Source organism: Camelus dromedarius, chromosome 28 (assembly GCF_036321535.1).
Source record: "Camelus dromedarius isolate mCamDro1 chromosome 28, mCamDro1.pat, whole genome shotgun sequence".
NCBI lineage: Eukaryota > Metazoa > Chordata > Mammalia > Artiodactyla > Camelidae > Camelus > Camelus dromedarius.
The window spans coordinates 5,943,150-5,964,133 of record NC_087463.1 but is presented as its reverse complement, the minus strand read 5'-3'; the positions used below and the strand labels follow the sequence as shown (position 1 = coordinate 5,964,133).

Below are 20,984 nucleotides of genomic sequence, written 5' to 3'. Positions count from 1 at the left end.
TGTATTTTGCATTTTTGTGTTAGTCGTATCTCTCTTCCAAGCTCTATGTGACCCCTAGTCACATTTGTCATCATTACACCACAGAAGGACAGTTGCAGGTCAGGGGGGCCAGGTGGAGACTGGTGTCATACCACTTCCTACTGGGGCCAGATGCAAGGTCACTTCCTCGGGGAGGCACCTTCCCTGCCTCCAGACTTGCTTGGGTCCCACTGCTGTAGCTTTCCCCACCTCTCACATTGTTCTTGCTGTTACAGGGTTTACTCCTTCCCTCATAGACCGTAGTCATCATGAAAGCAGGGTCCCCACCATATCCCCAGACCTCTTTTTTCTGGGTGGTGATTTCAGAAAGTCCCAGTAAGGAAGTGGGGGAGGGAGGTGAGACAGGGAAGGGGAGGAAATCAAAAAAGGATGTATTATCAAGCAACTTACCGCTGTGGGCAACAGCTTCGACCTGCTGGGGACTCTTGGGAGACAGTAGGGGAGATGCGTCTCACAGATGGTTTCCCCAGATGGGAGGGAGCTGGGGTGGTTCTTCACCAGTCCCCCTCAGTCGTGGGTAGAGGGCTGCTTCTAGGAGCTTTAGTTCCCTGATGCTTCTGGTTGCCGTGAACGCTGGCAGAGGGGGTCCAGCAGCCTGAGGGTCCTCAGGTAGGGACGAGGGTCCTGGCAGTTGGAAGTTGGGCTGGTGTGTGAGGAAGCGATGGTACGGAGGGGGTGTGGATGGGGCGCTGGCAGTGCTGACCCCGTGCAGCTCAGGACCCTGTGCCCCACATGCACCTTCCTCCACCCTGTGACCGCCACTACAAGTCCCAGTTTCCAACACACACACACACACACCAGGAAGTTCAGCAGGAGGAGCTCTGGGCCCCGCTGCTACAGATGCTCCTGGGTCCATAATTGATGTTTATAATCCCCCTCCTCTACCACCTGTTCTGGAGTGGATTGTGTCCCCGCAAGTTCATATGTTCAAGGCCCAGCCCTTGGTCCATCAGAACGTGACTGCTTTGGAGACAGAACCTTTAAAAGGTAATGAAGTTGAAGTAAGGCCACTGGGGTGGGGCCCTGACTCGGTCTGATTGGTGTCCTCATAGGAAGCAGAAGAGACACCACCAGAGAGCGTGCACAAAGGGACGGCCGTGTAAAGAGACAGCCAGACGGTGGGCATCTGCAAGCCAAGGAGAGAGGCCTCAGAGGAAACCGGTCCTGCTGGCACCTTGATCTTGGACTTCCAGGCTCCAGAACTTCTGGAAAATTCATTTTTATTGTTTAAGGCACGCAGTCTGTGCTCTTGGCTATGGCGGCCCTCGCAAATGCACACACACGTATTCTAGAGTCCCTTCCCATCTGCCTAGCCTTTTACTTGTCCAGGTTGCTTGACCGGTGGGGGTGACCCAGACCCTCCTCCCTAAGGGGGTCTTAGCCCCTGGTAGTCAGGCCCTCATCAGACCCTGTTTGCTGACGTTGCCAATTTACATTTACTGCGAGGCATAGCAACACACCAAAGGCACCCCAGTGAATCCCCTGAATTCCAGATACAAGCCTCCCTTTCCTCAGGGGAATCACCTGCTCTGGATGAGATAGTTACTCATTTCGTTTCTTTGCTTGCTGGTCTCCTGGCATGAGGACCCTCCCAAATGACCAGGCATCAGCCGTGGTTTTAGTAGAACTCTTTTAACGTCCCCCTGATAGATGTATTCCATGCCAGCCATCTACAGGCCAGCGGAGCCTAAAGCTGAAGGATGGGAAGACAGACTCCCCAGGTGGGTCCAAGTCAGCTGTGGTGACAGAGGCCACTCTTACCTCCTGGTTCCCAGACCTGTGTTTTCTACCTATTGGAGTCAAAACAGGCAGTGCCATATGGTGACCATATATGTGCCATACAATACCATACCTCACCTGTAAGGCCAGCACCCCAACCCTAGAAGGTATTTTCAAGCTGCCACACCTTTAAAATGCCATTCTAACGTTCTACCAGGACCACCATCACCTTCACTGAGAAGTGAACCACCAAGGTGAAGCTCTTGGTGGCATGCATTCTCAACAGTGGCTTGTCCTCAAGGGGGTGAAAATTGCTTCTTTTTTTGCAGGGGTGGTGGGGAGGTAACTAGATTCATTTTATTTATTTTTAGAGGAGGTGCTGGGGATTGAACCCATGACCTTGTGCATGCTAGGCATGCGCTCTACCACTAGATCCTTCCCCCTTGAAAACTGCTTCTTGATGAATGAAACAAATGTTACTCTTCTTGTATAGAAAGCACAGCTTTTCCTACAGCAGGTAAACAGCGATACAGTGTATCTGTGGTATTAAAATTTCATGGGAGGGGCAATTAGGGAAAAAACGTCTAAAAAGGCTCCTTAGGGGAGTGGTAATGAAAAACAATCTGATAAACACTGGCCCAAGGTGATATTATGCGGCATTTCATAATGATACTCAGATACTGTTACCCTCAGATGGTGTTATTGGCCAAGGCAGGGCTGGCAAAAGAGAAAAATCTCTTCTTGGAGTCAGTCCCGGTAGAGATGAGTCTCTGCTCCTTCAAGAGTGCAAGGAGTTCAGTGGAATCAACTTGCCACCAAGTGGCTGGTTGCTCTCGCTGGGGGATGGTAGCATGTTCAGGGCCCAGCTTCAGCCGCTGGGGATAACTGGTCAGACCTTGAGCAGTAGTCACTAGATCAGGCCTGGAAAGTGGGGCCTCCGTCCCTGCCACCATGACTCCTCTGTTTACGAGACTAGTGCGTGAGCACTGGGCGGCCCTGGGCAGAGGCTGGCTGGACCCCGCTGGGTGTGCCATCCTGGCCACCTGGTTGTTCTGCATGTCCTCTTTGATGGGCACTCTCTTGCGGGCTCTGATGTAAGACACAAAGGTTTATGCATTTTGTTGCCCATCCCTTTGTCTTCAGTCTTCTGATCTTGTTCCCTGATCAACCAGTCCAGTCAAGCTCACTGCCCTGTGGTCTGCGTGTGGACTCACTTGGGCTGCTGCTCCCGTCCCACCAAGCTGATGACCAGCTGTGTTACTTACGGACCGCTGACTGGGAGTATTTTTCTTTGTCACTTTTTTTCACAGTCACCCCTAAGTAGGGCTGTTGCATGGCAGCAATCTACAAACAGACTAACAATTAACATAGAGAACTAATCTGGGGTAGCGTATAGCTCAAGTGGTAGAGCGCATGCCTAGCATGCATGAGGGTCTGGGTTCAATCCCCAGTGCCTCCATTAAAAGTAAATAAGTAAATAAATAAAGCTAATTACCTACCCTGCTCTGAAAACAGAAAAATTGAATAAAAGAAGACAACAGATAGTGCTGTCCTAGTTTTGAAGCAGACCTGAGGGTTTTTTGTTTTTTGTTTTTTGTTTTTTGCCTTTCTCCATTTGAAAAGAGAGAAGGAAGGAAACCCCTGGGTTGAAGGAAACCCCCTGCGAGGCCACAGGTCAGAGCTGAAGGAGAAGTAGCGAGACAACAGAGGAAGGTGAATGAGGTGTCCGCCCGCGTTGCCTCTTTGTGTGACATTCTCTGACCTGCGCCACCTATTCTAGAATGTACCAGTTCCATTGTATGATGGATCGCTGATGTGTCTGCCTGACTCTGGTGGTCTGAAGAAAGCTAAAATCATTTTGTAGTAATATGGTCTTTTGTTCACATTTCCTTTATAATTTTACAAAATGCATCTCTTGAAATGCTGCCGTAGATGCTTTCTGGCTTCCTTATTAGTCCCTGGTGATCTGAGCCTAGAATTTTCTTCAGCGGGCCAACAGCAGCCCATAACAACTAACCTACTCTGTGGTCCTGAGAGCTATCTTTGGTCCAATATCTCTCGAATTTATCTTATTTTGTCCTAATTCACCACAGATGAGGCCTCCGACGACTGTGATGCTTCAGCTCAGAGATTACCACCATTCTGCTTCCTTCAGTGTGAGCTCTTTGTTGCTCACTGGCTGGGGCGGAATCCAACTCTAGAATCCCATCCCGACATCTGAATACCCTTTCTGGTGCTGTCTTGGTTTGGGCTCCCCAGAAGGAGGCCAGAGATAAGGACCTGAGATCAAGTCGTTTATTCAGGAGGTGAACCCAGAGAGTACCAGTAATAAAATGGGAAGTGAAAAAGGGAAGGGAAGGAAGTGGGTAAAGAGTAGGTCACCAAGCAAGTCGCCACAGTGGGACAGAGGAGCTGAGCCCTCCTGGAGGCTCTGGGATATAGCACTGGACACATACCTTGGAGTTTTGCCCCCCAGGCGGTGAGGGAGCTGGATATTGGTGTTAGTTTGCAAAAGCTGCTGTAATCGGGCACCCCAAACTGAGTGACTCAAATAACAGAAACTTACTGTCTCAAGTTGTGGACGCCAGAAGGCAAAAATCCAGGTGTCAGCAGGGCTGGTTCCTTCTGAGGCTGTGAAGGAAGGAGGTGGGCTAGGCCTCTCCCTTTGTCTTGTGGGTGTGTGTCTTTGTGTCCAAATTCCCCCTTTTTACAAGGACACCAGTCATACTGGGTGAGGGCCCACCCTCATGCCCTCACGTTGACTTCAGCACATCTGGAAAAATCCTATCTCCAAAGAAGGTCACATTCTGAATTAGCAGCAGTTAGGACTCCAGCATATGAATTTTGGGGGATACAATTCAACCCACAACTGTGTTTGTCTGCCAATTTATTTCTCTGCCCCTGGCCGCGGGTAGCTTCTGGTTTAGGAAAATATTAGCTCCCTAGTGCTTGCCGCCTGTCGTGCACGTGGCTGAAGAGGTCTCAGAGGCGAAGAGGCGACAGTAGTTGGAATTTGGGTCTGCACACTCAGGAACGTTAAGTGCCATGGGAGCTGGAGTGGGACACCAGCATGTCTGATGCTGTGGGAGTGCAAGTAATTGTTTCTACGACTTATTTAATCTTTTTTTTTTTAAGTGGGGAAGATTATGAGAGGGTAAATAATAGAAAAAAATTTACATTTTATGTTTCACTTCCTGTGGAAGCAGAAGTCTGTTAACAGAAGAGACATCATCTATACAAGAGTTTTTCTTTTTTTTATAAAAAAAGTAGTTGGATGTTTTTGGTACTTAATTGCACTGCCAGTTAATTGGCTCAAAAAACTGAACTAATTTTTAGAAGTAACATGATTTCTTTATAATTAAAAATGCCTTTAGTTATGTATGACTGAATCACTGTGCTGTACACCAGAAACTAACATAACATTGTAAATCAACTATACTTCACTCCAAAACTAAGCAGTTGAAAAAATACACTTAGTAGTCATGAATGATGAAATAGTTGATTCCTTGTACAGAATGATGTACAGGAAGTAATTAACTGTTTGTAGAAAGAATGACTTCTCTGAAATCTTGTCAGAAGGGAGATGTCACCAATGGAGAATTGTCACCAATGGAGAATTGCCACCAGATGGCAACAGAGACTCTGGAATCTAATTTTGTAAGGGACTTTAAGGAAGGTTTACCCACGGGTTTTCCCTTTGCCCAGAAGCTTTCACTCGACTCCTATAATGGCAAACACTATTCTAGAAGCAGGCTGACTTAGGGATCATGGTCATATTAAATTTTGAAATGCCATAATATAATACATGAATTATTTTATAAATGCCTGGTTCTTATTTTTAATTGATTGTGATTTTTCTCAGGAAATTAAAAGGTATATTAAATTCTGAAAGCTCCAGGGAAAATTAATAACCCATTGGAGGGAGATTTAGTAAATATTTAGTAAAACTAAAAATGAAAATGTCTCTCTAACTAGCAATTTCTCATCTAGGCATCTATCTTATAGAAGTACTCATGCACAAAAATACATAAGTATGGTCACTTGTAAGCATTGCTTTTAAATAGTGAAAAATTGGAAACAACTTACTGGTTTCAGAAGTCTGTTTAGATAAAGTTATAGAATATTTAATTACTTAAGGGAAAAATCAAGTTAGAGCTATCTGTCCTTACAAAAAATTATGTCCAAGATCAATGCATTAAAAGGACATGGGCAATATACATATAAACATTGAATTTTCAAAAGTGTGCTATTTGTACATGGGTAGGAAAAAAGTCTGAAAGGATGCACACTGAACTGTTAATAATCGTTAACTAGGGAGAGGGGTGTTAACTTTTTATCATGTATACGTCTATGTTGCTTGCAGACACATTTAAGAATATTATAATATAATACTATTATAGAAAAAATTTTTAAATTAAGGTATAGTCAGTTTACAATGTTGTGTCAATTTCTGGTGTACACCACAATATTGCTTCAGTCATACATGGATATACAGATATTCATTTTCATATTCTTTTCCATAAGCTACTACAAGATACTGACTATATTTCCCTGTTATATAATATAGATTTGTTTATCTATTTTATATATACCTGTCAGTATCTGTAAATCTCAGACTTCCAGTTTATCCCTTCCCACCCCCCTTCCCCCTGGCAAACGCAAGTCTGTGTTCTATGTCTGTGTGCCTGTTTCTGTTTTACATGTAAGTTCGTTTGCTTTTACAGAAATTTCTGAAGGAAAGAAAATTGTATAAACCCGATACCCAACTATGACTATTATGAATAATCCAGTAACTTTTATATGAAATATTTCTGATGTTCATCTTGGCCCCAGTATAGAGCATTGGAAACATGGAGAGAGTAAGCCTGGCTTCCTATCTTAAAAGTTCATTTATACGGTACAGCTGTGTTGGTTCAAATCCCAACTCCACCATTTATTGGCTGTGTGACTTTAGACAAATAATTCAACCTCGCTGAGCCTTAGTCTCTGTCTATAAAATGAGAACAATAAAATTATTGACCTTGTAGGGTTGTTATGAGAATCAAATGAGTTGGTATGTGAAAAGTACTCAGAACAGTCCCTGGCTGATAGTAAGAGCACAGAAAATGGTGCTTGTTACTGCCCCGGGGCCAGTAGTAGCAAACCCTTCACTGCTAATTAGGTCAGGGATTAACCCTGCTTGCTGTCACTGTGAATTTTTTTTAGAGTTTCTGCAGATAGAATTTATGTATAGAAAGGACATCTGTCATTATTTTGGGTTTTTGAAATTAATCTTTTCATTTATTGTTTTAAAATAAATCTTCAATTTATTAAAGTCATACACATTCTAAAATTTAGTTTTTCTTAAGTCTTCAAGTTATCTTTATAAATCTCAATGTTCTATTTCTAAATCTAATAAATTTAAATAACCACTTTCAAAGGGGAACTTTAACATTTGGTCAACTCAAATTCAGCAACCAAACTTCCTTAAACAATTGGTCCTATGTATGACTTAAATTTTTTCTAACATTTTAAACTACAGTATTAAATGTAATATATTTTAATTTCTTCCTTTGCCCAAACTGATTAATAAATCTAACTACTTACACTATTCTACCAGGGTCTAACAAATTCAGTTTAAATATAAAGTATGTCTCCTTTTCCTTATAGGCTGTGGTATTTATTGCAATTTATCTAGGCAGTGTGTCTGCACCCTAACAAAGCTGGAAATCATGGGAAGTGAAGGGAGGGCCAGTTCTATTTTGCTAAGTAGTGGCTGGCACATGGAGAACTTCGAAGGCCAAAAAGGATTTGCACTGGTAGGGGTCAGAGAGAGTGTTCCAGACTGGGAGAAATAGCAGCAAATGTTACGGATAGTAACGGTGGTATGAAGATTCTGTTCATATTTGCCAGGTCTTGCTCGTTATAATTCTGTATACATTATATACTTTTATACGCACATACAAAACGCAGGTACAGCCTGTGTGAAAGCAAGGAGGACCCTGCAGGGCCTTCCTGGGAACAGACCACCCCCCCCGCCCCCCACCAAGTTTCCCCTGTCTCTTTTTTGTATAAAAAGAGTTTTCTGAGTTTCAAAGAACACATTTAATCAGAGAAGTGAAAAAAATGTAAAAATAAAGGAAATCAGTCCATCAAGACAGTGATAATAATAGTTTAGCCATAAAGCAAAGCCAAGGAAATTTAGTCCCTCTTCAAGGGCTGTAGATTATGTCCTGAGCCATATCCCTGAGTTGTTTTACAGACATTAAAACCCCCACCAAGTGGGAGAAGTTTATTTCATGCTAAACACCAGCACGTGGACCCCAGACCAGCTGGAACCAGAGAACTGATAACTGAGATTCCTGAAACATCACCCTGTTATCTCACCATCAACCAATCAGAGAAGTGAGCATGAGAGGCACAAGAGGATGGTCATGTCCCAGGTCTCAGACAAGTCCATGGGACAGGTTGCCAAGTGAGGGTCCTTGGCTTCATGCAGGAAAGACTTCAAGAGCGGGCCATGGTAGAATGAAAGCGAGTTCATTTAGAGAGATACACATTCCATAGACAGAATGTGGTCCGTCTCAGAAAGGAGAGTGGCCCTGAGGTGTGGGGATGTTTAGTTTTTATGGGCTGGGTAATTTCACAGGCTAACAAGTGGGAGTATTATTTTAACTATTTTGGAGAAGCGCCAGGGATTGGACCATTGCCTAATTAGCCTCTTATGGTCATTTACGGTCAGCCTTGGAATAGTCCTGGCACCTGTGGGTGTGTCATTTAGCATGCTAATGTATTACAGTGAGCGTATAATGAGGCTCAAGGTCTAATGCAAGTCGAATCTTCTGCCACCTTTGGCCTAGTTTGTTCTAACCAGTTTATGTTGTATCTTCAATGGCTATGTCATTCTTTTAAAGACTGTGCCCTGTCCCTTTTCCTCCTGTCTCACTCACACTGTCTTAAAAAACCATCCCCTGAAAGTCATGGGGAATGTGGTTTTTTTGAAGCTGTCTCTTCCTCCTGCTTCACAATAAATACTGTATTTTCCTTTACAACAACCTGGTGGCAGTAGATTGGCTTTGCTGTGCCTTGGGAGAGCAGACCCAAGTTTGGTTCAGTAGCATGAGTAGCTGATTAAGTTTTTTGTTGTTTTTGAGGATTTGGGATCAGAATATATGAAACTGTTACTGGAAAACTGAATTTACCATTTTTGGTGGGTGTTGAGCCAAAATGAAGGAGAATTAGTAAAATGGCCACATATAGGCTAACAGATTGTTTATTCTTATGCTTGCCCTTAAAACGGTCAACTGACATGACTGACCACTTGCTGCTCACAGCTCCAGGCCCACTGTTAAAATAAAGCTATTAATTCTGCTGTTTCTGCTTTATTCCAGTAATCAAAAGTAATAACCATACTTGGTTTCTGAGTTGTTCTCCAGGAAGGTCATGGAACTGTAACCTCATAAAGTAGGCTAAATACCAAGAAGTACACACCTTGGGTGCTTACAAGATTAAGAGATTGAAAACGTGACAACCACTAGCCTCTATAGAATTGGTTGCCTGGAGGCATCATGACGACACTCTAAGTCTTATGAATCTGTTGATTGTTCATTGTTTGAGCTGTGACTGTATAATCACCCTGCCCCATCCTCAAGGTGGGTTCACAGTTTTGAAGGCACTAGCCTGCTGTGGGTCCCCTTTGCCTGGGCAAAGCAATAAAATTGCCTCTTTTCTTCTAAGCACCAAGACTCTGAGTAATTTGGCTTGTCAGGGACAGGGACCAATATTTCGGCAACAAAAAGACACGACCAAGCCAAAGATGGGGCAAGGGAAGGATTTGTTACTTGCAGCAAATAAGTAATGCACGATCTTTCCCAGTGTCTCTCAGAACAGCAAAATTGGGGAAGTTTTAAATTAAGGGTATATGCATATTCATGAAAGGGTTTGAGCAGAGGAGAATTCAGCAGAGAATGGCGGCAAAGGTCAACAATGTCCAAGCTCTGGGTGCTTGAAGTCATAAGGGTCAGAAAGAGGTTTACACCATCATCCTTGGGTTCCACCTGATCTGGTGGTTGAGCACTCCGGGGGATGAGGGGGCGGATTTAAATTCTGCAAAACAGCTGAAGAAAGTGCTTCAGGCTAATTTTACTGTTGAAACAGAACTAGGAGTCTTTACAACTGACTTGTTATCTTTGCTTTATTTCTCTCACCCGTTAACAGTCCTCTGATCTCTTGTTCCCTTAAGATCATTATTACTGAGACCTGTTCAAGGGCAAGCATTGTGGTCAGGCTTAGATCACAAAATGGCTTAGCCTTAAAGTGACTTCTCTTTTGTCAAGTAAGCCATGCTTGGTTCTCTTTCTCTAGGGGCTGCTACCCTATCAGCTAACACTGTCTGCTTACAACTGTATTTTATATGTTCAATTAGCTCATAAACAAGACACTGAAGACTGCATCTCTGAAGTCCTTTTAATTTTTCATGCCATATTTTTGGATTTTTCTTTCTAGTATGCTATTAGTGGACATATAGTCTTTTGCCCCTTTCCCCTTCCATACACTCCATCTCAACTATCTTATCCCACCATCAGACAAAACAATTCACATTCCTTCATTCATTCATCAAATATTTATTAAGCCTACTAGCCTACTACGGACAGGCTAGTATTCTAGACGCCCTTGGGATGCCTCAGGGAACAAAACAAAGAACCCCCTCCCCCCACCCCGCGCAGGGAACTTACAGTCTAACCAGGGTGACAGACACAAACATAAAAGCAAATTATAATAGTATTTCAAGAGGTGCTAAGTGTTTTGGAAAAAAAGAAATTGTAAAGCTAGGAAAGGGAGATGGGGCCAAGTTTTCCCATCTGGAAATTTTATTTTTTTTTCCCATCTGGAGTTTGTAAATGAAGGTGTATAAAATATAAAGAATACTTTTATGGGTCTTACTGCTTTTTTGTCTGCCCTCGTGGGGGCAGATGTCTCCTTCCTGCCTGGGAATTTGGCTAGTTACAACAATAATTACTGTTTACATATATGCCTGGCTACCAGGCATCTTTGACGATTAGTCTACTTAATCTTCATTACACTGGAAAAGGCAAGTATCATCTTTCCCTCTACAAAAGAGGGAACTGAAGTGCACGTCTGGATGGACATCGAGGTTCTTGAGCACAAAGCCGATTCAGGCTGACTGCTTCTGGTTATCTAAAGGTCAAAACAAGATTGACAAGCATCCTCTCTAGACTCTTTTAAACAAACGTGGGTGAGGTGTGCGAGCGCAACCGGGGTCCAGACCGAGTGTGGCCCAGAGGAGAAGGACGTGACCTCAGTTGGGAGAGTACGGCAGGAGCCCGAGTCAGCTCCGAGGAGTCGCCGAGCGGGGCCAGGGGGTGGAGCCTGGGCGGAGGGGGCGGGGCCACCGCCCTCCAGTGACAAGGCCTCTCGGAGTGGTTTGTCCCACGCTGCGGCCCGTAGAGACTCCTAGTTGCCGCCCCTCCTCCGGGAGTGGTGGAGATTCTATCACGTGACAGGTCAGAGGCCGGAACTGGGCAGGTTGTGGAAAGCGCAGGGTTTTGACAAAACAAGCGGCGACGGTACCACCGCAGGGTCTATGGCCGAGGCGGTGAGGCCCCAGCGCCGGGCCAAGGCCAAGGCCGGCCGGACCAAAACCAAGGTGAGGACCGGACTCTTCCCGCCTCTCCCCCGCCCCCAAGCGCCCTGGCAGGTGCGCTCTGTCTCCCTTTTCCCCTTTCGGCCTCTCCAGGCAACTCTGCCCGTCCCCTAAGTCCCTCTCATCCTCTGCCCCTGCCTCCTCATATTTGATTTCCCCACCCATTGATACTAGACCTGTTCCTCTGTTCCTCCTTCACGTCCTGCCAGACTTTGTCAGGACCACCCCCACCACCCCCCGTTTTTTTTTTTTTTTTCCTTTTTCCTTTTTCCTTCTCTCACCTCGCTCGGCTCTTCCTTTTCTCTCCCTTCTTGACTTGGCTTACCTGGGTCTGGATTCCTGCCGTGAAGCAGCTTTTTCTCTTCCCAGCCCCATCTTTGACTCCTTTTTTTCCTTTATACCATGTGCACATTTTCAGCCCCTTTCCCGCGTAAGGAGGGAAGAGAACCTCTCCTCCACGCGGAGAATGTATCTTCGGCAGAGCTTTACAGATGGAGACAGAAAGTAGACTGTCGTGATGTGCCTCCTAAATTAAAAAAATCAAGATGATAGATGCTGCTGCTGTTTATTTCTCATTATCCTGTTTGTTTATGATGGGGCACGAATGACTGAAAATTAAACAGGGCGGGACTCACACAGCCGCGACAGATTTGACTTTTCTGGGCTTCCCGGATTAGTCTTTTGGACTATTGGTGTGGTTTAAAGTTGATTTGTTTTGTTTTTAGGCGCAGTCTGGGTTTTCATTTTGTTCCCATGTGTTTTCTGAAGTGACATTTATTTTACAGTGAGCAGATTAAATGCTGCCCTGGATGGCTGGTGTATATAATTTTGGCTTACCTGAAACTGAGTTTATTTTAAGGAAATAATGGGGATGGTACAGGAGATTTCCTTTCCTACATGTGGGTGATGTTCCAGAGCAGGTGTAACCTAAAATGATACCCAAAACTGGCTTTTCTCATGGTAACAGGATTTTAACTGGAGACTGGTGTTCAAAGTTACCATATTTAATAGGCTGTAAATGACTTACATGGATCCCTTTCATTATGATGTTTTAAACAAAAACTGTAGTGGAGTTGTGTGCATCAGAGTACCCAGGTCTGTGAGGAATTACTCTTTGGGGAGAAAGCCATTTGCTCCCTAATTTCAGAAACATTTTTAAGTGAAATAATTATGCATTGTGTTGAGCAGGTAAAGAACTACCTGTGTAGAGGAGGAAGTAAAAAGGCACTGGTCAACCATGTGTAAGGTTGCTGAAAACCTAGAATACAGTAGTGTATATAGCATGTGAACATCAATTTATAGAGAGCAGAATCAGAATTCTCAATCTCTAATGTTTTCCAAAGGAATGATGAAACTGAAGCCTGGCAAAGTTAAATAATAAGCCAAAAGTCATGCAGTTAGTGAGAAAACTCAAGTTAAAGCCAAAAATCTTAAATCTCAATCCACTAGCTTAATTGTTCTATGTGTCTCTATGTATCTATAGATAGAATGTTATAAATACTTCAAAAGGGTTAGTTAAGAGGATGCTCTGTCCACTTATTTTGTTTAGAATAGGGTTTCTACAGTAAAAAAAATAAAAATTAGTCTTTTAAATCCATCACAAAAAACAGTTGCTTATTTTACTGACACATTGTGGGCAACTTTACTACACAAACAAAAATTCATTTTTTATCTTTTGAAGTTTATAAAGAGGCCTTCATTCCAGAGGTATTTGGTCAAACCAGAAATCTTAGACACATACTTTTTAATTACCCTCCAAATCTAGTCAGTCACTAAGTCTTCTCAATTGTATTTTGTAATTATTCTCTTGATTTTGTCCATTTCTCTCCATGCTAACTAACTCCACTATCCTCCAAGGAAGATTCCTTGGACTGGCCTCTCCAAATTCATTCTTGCTGTCCAGTCTGTAAACTAAAGCTGGATTGATATTTTATAAGCAAAACCCCCAAATAGTCACTCTCCTTCTTAAAACCTTTCAAAGATTTCCCATCGACCAGAGGCCAGAATCTAGAGTCCTTAGCATAGACTCAGGGACCTAAATGATCTGGCTTCTATCATCCTCCTCAGCCTTAGATCTATACTACTGTCTCTTGACTCAACCATATATGCCCTTTCCTGCTTAAGGGCCTTTGCACATACTGTTTCCTCTGCCCTGACTCCTCTTCCTGTCCCTCCTCATCTAGTTAACTACTGTTTATTCATGAGATCTCTGCTTAAACAGTACTTTGCTCATCACCCACATTACCTGCCACCTCTGCCAGCAGTGCTCTGCACCCCTTTGTGTCACTCATCTCACATACGGTTACTTTGTTGACATCTCTCTTCTCTCTTAGGCCATGAACTCAATGAGGGAGGGGCCTGTCTTTTTCCCAGAACCCTTCACAGCCCTTGTAGGCATTTGATAATGTTTGTTGAATGAAGGAAAACCAGTATTGAAGAATATTTCCAAGTTTTGTCACTCAGAAGAATTTACTAAATTTCCTCTGAGTAGTATGAGAGAACAAATGGAAAAAGTCCATGACACCAGCAAGGCCCTCATACTTGTCAGTCTAGAAAGTTAATTCTTCTTTTAGAGTAAATAGATTTATTTCCTAGTGCTGATTATGATGTGGCTATGATCACGAAGTCCTACATCAATGAAACCTTTACCACTTACCAGAGTATAATTTGGTAACTATTTACGGAACCATAAGGTAGTTCCAAGGCTCAGTTCAGGAAGTGAGTAGTGTCATGTGCTGTTGCCTTTAGGTAGGCTTCTGGCCCAGCAGCTGACCTATATTCCTCAACGTTAATCATCTGGAAGATGACCTCACATTGCTAGTGTGTGGTTATCTGGTGCTTATCACCTGATACCTGAGAGTTAGTCCTAATGAGTTTCCCTTGCCTCAGAGGACAGTGACTTCGTAGATCTTGGTAGATTATGAGTTCAGAACAGTCGGTTTTTAGGTTGGACTTACTCTGCAAGAAGCAGTATATTTAATAATCATGGAAAATATTTTTATAGTTACTATTAAATTCTGAATGCCAACAGCTCATTAAGAGTAAGAGCATATGGTAATTGCTAAGGATAGAAATGTGTCCTAGAAAACGTAACAGAAACAGAAAGACCTTTAAATTAAATCCCCATCCCCTCTTGCTCCTTGGCCTGGATGATCTCCACCTCTTAGTCCCTCCCTCCCATGAGTGATTACAGGAGTGAAGTTGGGGGATGCTCTGCATTATTTTTTAGCACCTTTCATCCCTCCTAAGATCCATTTATTTGTTAAATAAACACTCACTGGTCACCCACTATGTCCCAGAAACTGTTCTAGGTACTTGGGATGTAAACAGGGGAAAAAAAAGAAAAAGAACCTGGCCTTAATGGAGTTTGCATTCTAGAGGAAGAAGACAGACAAACAGAAAACCCCATAAAAAATAAAATATATATTAGAAGATGACAAGTTCTATGGAAAAAAGAAAAAGAGGAACAGGGCAAGAAGTTGAGTAGTGGGGAGAGGTTAGGAGGGTTTGCGATTTTAAATAGGTGGCCAGGGTGGTCCTTATTGAAGGTGACATTTAAGTAAAGATGTGAAAGGGAGGAGGGAGTTAGCCATGTGGATACTGGGGGGAAGTGTTCTAGCGGAGGGAACAGCTGGGACGGAGGGAACAGCTGGGGCGGATGCCTTAAGGCAGTGGTATGTCTGTGCTGTCCTGGGAACCTCAAGGGGGCAGTGTGGTTAGGGTGGAGATGATGCAGGAAAAACGAATGTGGGGCGAGAGGAGGGCCCTGGCCCAGGTCTTGGCTGAGTCCCTGGGATGTGCCCTGCCAAGTGTGGGTCCTTGGCTTCGTGCAGGAAAGAATTCAAGAGCGAGCCATTGTTGAGTAAAGACAGATTTATTTAGAGAAATACATACTACATAGAATGTAAGCTTTTTCAGAAGGTGAGAGGCCATGAGGTGTGAGGGTTGAGTGCTCGGGTTAAAGTAAAAGTAGATACACACTCCATAGACAGAGTGTGGGCTGTCTCTGAAGATGAGGGAGCGAGAAGCGACGGGGCATGGTATTGCCAGTTTTTATGGGCTCAGTAGCTTCACACGCCAAGTGGGAGGACCATTCCGACTTCCCTGGGGAAGGGGCTGGGATTCCCAGGAATTGGGCCACTGCCTACTCTTTGATCTTTTATGGTCAGCCTCATGGCACCTTTGGGAGCATCATTTACTGTGTTAGTATTACAATGAACGTATAATGAAGTTCAAGGTCTACTAGGAGTCAAATCTCCTGTCATCTTGAGCCTTAAGGCCTACTGGGAGTTGAATCTTCCACCATTTTTGGTGTTAATTGCTATGTCATGCCTTGAATGGCTGTGTCCTGTCCCCTTCCCTCCTGTCTCAGAGTGAGTCAGGGGAGAGTAGTTGGGATGAAGTCAGAAAGGCAACCAGGGCCCGGGCCCTTGTAGGCCATTGTAAGGACTTATACTTTGAGGGAAATACTGGAATCATGTCAGGGTTTCCAGCAGAGGAGTGATACGATCTGAGTTACGCTTTAAAGGGTCAGTGTGCTTGCTTTGTTGAGAACAGCGTGTAAAGTTAGAAGAGTAAGAGCAGAGAGACCGTCTTGAGACTTGCGGTAATCCAGGCAAGAGGCGATGTTGACTTGGACCAGAGTGGTAAATCCAAAGCAGTGACAAGTGTTTGAAGTGTGGGAGTTTCTGAAGGTCTAGCCGAGATTTGTTGATGGTTGGGATGTGGGATATGAGCAAACAGTCAAGGATGACTCTGAGATGGAGGAGGCAGTGAGTGGAACAGCTTTGGGGGCAGATCAGCAGTTCAGTTTTGGATTTGCTAATTTTGAAATAAATGTCTATTCGACATGCATATGGAGATGTAGGGTAGGGTTGGATATAGCGTTAAGAGAGAGCACCAGGTTGGAGATAAAAGGTTTGGGGGTCATCAGCGTGTAGTTACTTAAAACCAGCGACTGAATTAGGTCACCTTGGGAGTGAGTGTAGTATCAAGAGGTGACAAGAACAGAACCCAAGGGCGCTCCAGTTTTAAGAGCTTGGGGAGAAGAGGAGGAACCAACAGAGGTGAGGAGTGACCAGCGAGGTAGTATGTGTTCCCAGCACTCTTCACTGAGTGTAGGGACCTAGAGCTGAGAGAAGAAAGTGTATGAAGCGGGAGGAAGAGATCAAGCATGCAAAGTGCTGCTCATACATGAAGTAAGACTGGTAAGAGCAACATGAAAGAAGTCACAGCCAGGAGGATGTGTATTCATAGCAAAATGTGCTGTCCCCATCCTGCCCTTTCACTTGTAAAGCATTCTTGTCTGTCCCAAGGAGAGCTGGTAGATTGCCCTGAGAGCTCCGTCTGATGGTTGGACCCATGTGTCCAAGCCCTTTTTATCTGTTCTGTGCCAGGCATTGTGCTCAGTGCTGTGGGTACAGACACTTGTGATAAACAGACCATGCATTTAAAGTAATGCCATGAAAGTGTTCCATGTAATGTGTGTGGTTGAACCTTTATCCTTCATGAAGAAGTGGCTCATCAATATTTTTAAGGAAGGAAAGGAGTTGTAATTTTTTGCTTAGTACAGTTCCAAGAGGAAGAACTGTAAATGATCAGTGGAGATTTCCTATTTGTTTTCCAGAACTTAAAGAAAATGCTTGTTTTTTTTCTTTGCTTAAAAAAGTTTGTATGAGTGTACGCACGCAGAGAGAAATGTACAACCCAAAAATGACATGCCCTGAATTCCATCTCCTGGAGATACCTTTGATAGCAGTTTGTTGTGTGTTCTTTAGGTTTTTTTTTTCCCATGCATATGCCAACACTACAGGGTGTTGTTTACTGTAATGTATAGTTAAGTATGTTTTTCTATGTTCAAACAACTCTTCCATTTCTGTGTAACCTCTGAAATTATTTTAAAATTAGTTCTCTACCTTTATGTAACTGATAATAGAGATAAAAAATAAATAAAGATTCTTCTTAATCTCTTGGCCATTTTCAGTTGTAAGAAACTTGTCTTCTGGTTAAAATTATGTAGGTACTAATTTTTGTACACACAACTGGATTCAGTGGAGATCTGTTTGAATTTTATTTTGTATCTATAATGATTGTTATATATAATCTAATTTTTATTTCTGGTTAATTCAAGTAGGCAAGGTAATTGGAAGCTGGCTTTCTTTTTTCTTTTTTCAATAAAATTTTGAATTTTTAAGTATAAGAATGGATTCAGATTTTGGCATAAAAATTCAGTTTCCTCTGAATTCATTGGATAATCCCTTTGCTTTCTAAGAGGCATATAAAAATAAACATCTGAATGTGCCAGAGCACATGGTAAGTATAAATAGTTGTTGGATAATTCAATAATTTCTTCATTTTAGGATTTCAGTACCTAGGAGCTCAGTGTACAGTTGGTACACAATAAATTCTTGTGAATTATAGGTCATCATTATTGTCTCAAGAAACACTGTCAAAAATCAGAGACAGATCAGATCCGGGGGCATAGGATATAGACCCTGGTCTCATGATACTTGTGGTCTATTTGGGGGACAAACACAAAGGTAAGTAACCATATGTGATAGCATGTGACCAGGGCCGCGGGCAAGTAGGTATGTACTGCAGGAGTTCAGAATAAAGCACGTGTGCCGGAAGGGTTGGTGTGGTCGTTGGCAGGATCATAACTGAGTCATCAAAGGTACTGAGTGCCACAGTTAGGAGTCAGTCTTTCATTAAGTGAAGAGCTGTGATTATTTTTGGTTTTTGTGGTGTTCAGAGCAGTGTTTTAGGGGGACCAGTCTTACAGTGGTGTTTGGGATGAACTGATGGTGGGGCAGAGGCTGGAGCCTTGGGGGACCTTTCAGGATCTGCTCCCCTAGTCTGTCCTTTGGAGAAGTGATTTGAGCCAGAGGGAGCTCACCACTTCTCAGAGGCCGTAATGTGGGTGATGATCACAGTAAAGCCCTTCTCCCTCTGCATACGCACCCCAGATGTCCTGTCCTGTCCAGGGGATCTGTGAGGGCGCAGGGTGAAGCCTTTGCCACCCTCTCAAGTAGTTGTGCCTCCTCCAGTTGTCCATCTTTCCTTCCCACCTGCCTTGGGGGGAATCAACAGCCAGTCCATTCTTTGAATCAAATCCCCAGCTTCTCTCTCCTTTCCCCCACCTCCTTCCCTGGGGCAGCCCCAGGGTAATTCCTCTTTGGACCTCACTTCCGTAACAGCACGAATGGAGAGTTTTCTTTGTCCACTTTTGAAACAGAGAAGCACTGAGTTCCACCCCTAAGGGAAATAAAGCATAAAGTCTTATGTGTTCTTCCCTGGGAAGCCTAGGGAGGTTTAAAACAATTCTTTAATTGATTATCTCACCACAGTATCTGTTGCTGCTGTTGTGGTTATGATGATGCCCAGGAAGATACCTCTGCTGGAAGTGGGCCGGCAGGTTTGGTACTAGCAGCTGGAGATTTCGTTTTGTTTAGCCAAGGGGAAGAATTTGAAATTGCAAGGGAAATCCTGGAGTGGGGAAAGAGGAAGCAGTTGGGTGACATGGGACAAAGGCAGGTTAAAAACAGAGATGGGCTGGAGAGGAAGCTTGGGATGCCCTATGGGCTGGAGAGGGTGTGGTCATTGCTCTGCCCTTGATCACGGGGCCCATCTTGGCCAGCTTCCAGCTCCCTATCTTCTATTCTGGTTAGCATTTATCACCCCCAGAGGTCGCTTACAATTTAAGAAAAGGGAACTAAAAATTTCTCCCTCTAGTCCACATTCCGGTCTCTACTTCCTCATTTTTTCATTTATTTCTAAACTCACTAAATTTTAAAAATCTTTCATCTAACAGCTTTATTAAGCTATAATTCACACACTATACTTATTTAAAGTGTATAATTCAGTGGTTTTTGGTTATGATCACAAGACCGTGTCACCATCACCGTGGTCAGGAATGCCCAACCCTTTTCCATGAAGGATGCATCATGTTACCTTCCCACCAGCAGTGTTGGAGGGTACTAATTTTTCTACATCTTTGCTAACGCTTATTATCTGACTTTAAAGTCATCTTAGTGGGTGTGACGTTATCCATTGTGCTTTTGACATACATTTCTCTAATTACTAATGGTGCTGAGTATCTTTTTTATGTGCCATTTGTGTATCTTCTTTGGAGAAACGTCTGCTCAGATCCTTTGCCCGTTTTAAAACTGGGTTATTCATCTTTTTATCATTGAGTTGCATGAGTTCTTTTTTTTTTTTTTATTCTGGATATTAAGCCCCTTAAAAGATAATTGACTTGTAAACATTTTCTTCCATTCTATGGGGTTGTCTTTTCACTTCGTATTTTCAGCACAAAATTTTAAAATTTCTATGAAGTCTAATTTATCTAGTTTTTTCTTTTGTCGCTTATGCTGTTGGTATCATGTCTAACAAGTGCTTTGCCTAACCCAGGGTCATTTTAAGATTTACTTGTATGTTTTCTTTGAAAAGTTTAAAAGTTTTAGCACTTACATTAGGTCTGTGATCCTTTTTGTTAATTTTTGTATAAGGTAGGAGTTCAATTTTAGTCGTTGAATATTCAGTTGTGGAGCACCATTTGTTGAAGATTGCTCTTTCCCCATTGGATTGTCTTGGCATCATTGTTGAAAATCAGTTGAGCTTAAATGTAAGAGTTTATTTCTGGATTCTCAGTTCTGTTTCATTGCTCTATTTGTCTTTCCATGTGCTAGGGCCATGCTGTCTTTATTACTGTAATTTTGCAGTCGATTTTGAAATTGCAAAATGTGAGATCTCCAACTTTGTTCTTCTTTTTCAAGATTGTTTTGTCTGTGCTGGGCCCCTTGCATTTCCTTATGAGTTTAAGGATCAGCTTGTCATTTTCTGCAAAAAAGTCAGCTGGGGTTTTGATAGGGGTTGTATTGAATTTGTATATCAATTTGAGGAGTGTTGCCATAGTAACAGTATTGTGATCTGAGCCGTGAATATGGGATATGATTCCACTTATTAGGTCTTTAACTTCTTTCAAATCTTGTTTCATAATTTGCAGAGTATACATTTTGTACTTTTTGTTAAACTTGTCTTGAAGTATTTTGTTCTTTGTTCATTGTAAATGAAATTGTTTTCTTAATTTCATTTTATGATTGTTCATCTCACTAAAATTTGGCCTCTGCCCTGACCAGCACACCAGTATTTCTCTCACCATACTATTTCTCTCTCTCCCTCTCCTAATTTTCTCTTTCTGACCTTTCAATCTGGCAAACCTATTTATTAGAGCTGGTGTGCTAACAAACATCACTGAAGTGTAACTGGACCCACTTTTTCATTTTCTTATAAATGCTCATATAATACGTTGCTGCTATTCCTGAGTGTAGGCAGTTTGACAGAGCGGTTTGTATGCACTGTATAGCTAATCTCTGAATCTGGTATGCACAGTTCACAGCGTGGATTAAAGTAACTTTGGACGGCCACATTGCTTGTTGCATTTCTACCATTTGTAAATATTTGGTAGTTCATTAACAGCAGGCTGAGCTCAAATTCCATTTCAGAAACATTTGTCTTTTCTTCCTAATATTAGTTACATATAAATGTTTTCCTTTTTTAGCTAGTTCCTTGTCACTTTTTTTGT

The 20,984-nt window shown here is 42.9% G+C and overlaps 1 protein-coding gene across 1 annotated transcript in view; it reads left to right on the top strand.

Moving 5' to 3' along the window:
* Positions 1-11,257: 11,257 nt before the first annotated feature.
* The window catches only part of EPG5 (ectopic P-granules 5 autophagy tethering factor), a 109,369-nt gene continuing 99,642 nt past the window's right edge, over positions 11,258-20,984 (top strand). The window contains exon 1 of the mRNA XM_031441986.2: positions 11,258-11,404. Within this exon, the coding sequence (XP_031297846.2) occupies positions 11,342-11,404 (63 nt within the window). The 5' untranslated portion in view covers positions 11,258-11,341. The remainder of the gene's footprint in view (positions 11,405-20,984) is intronic.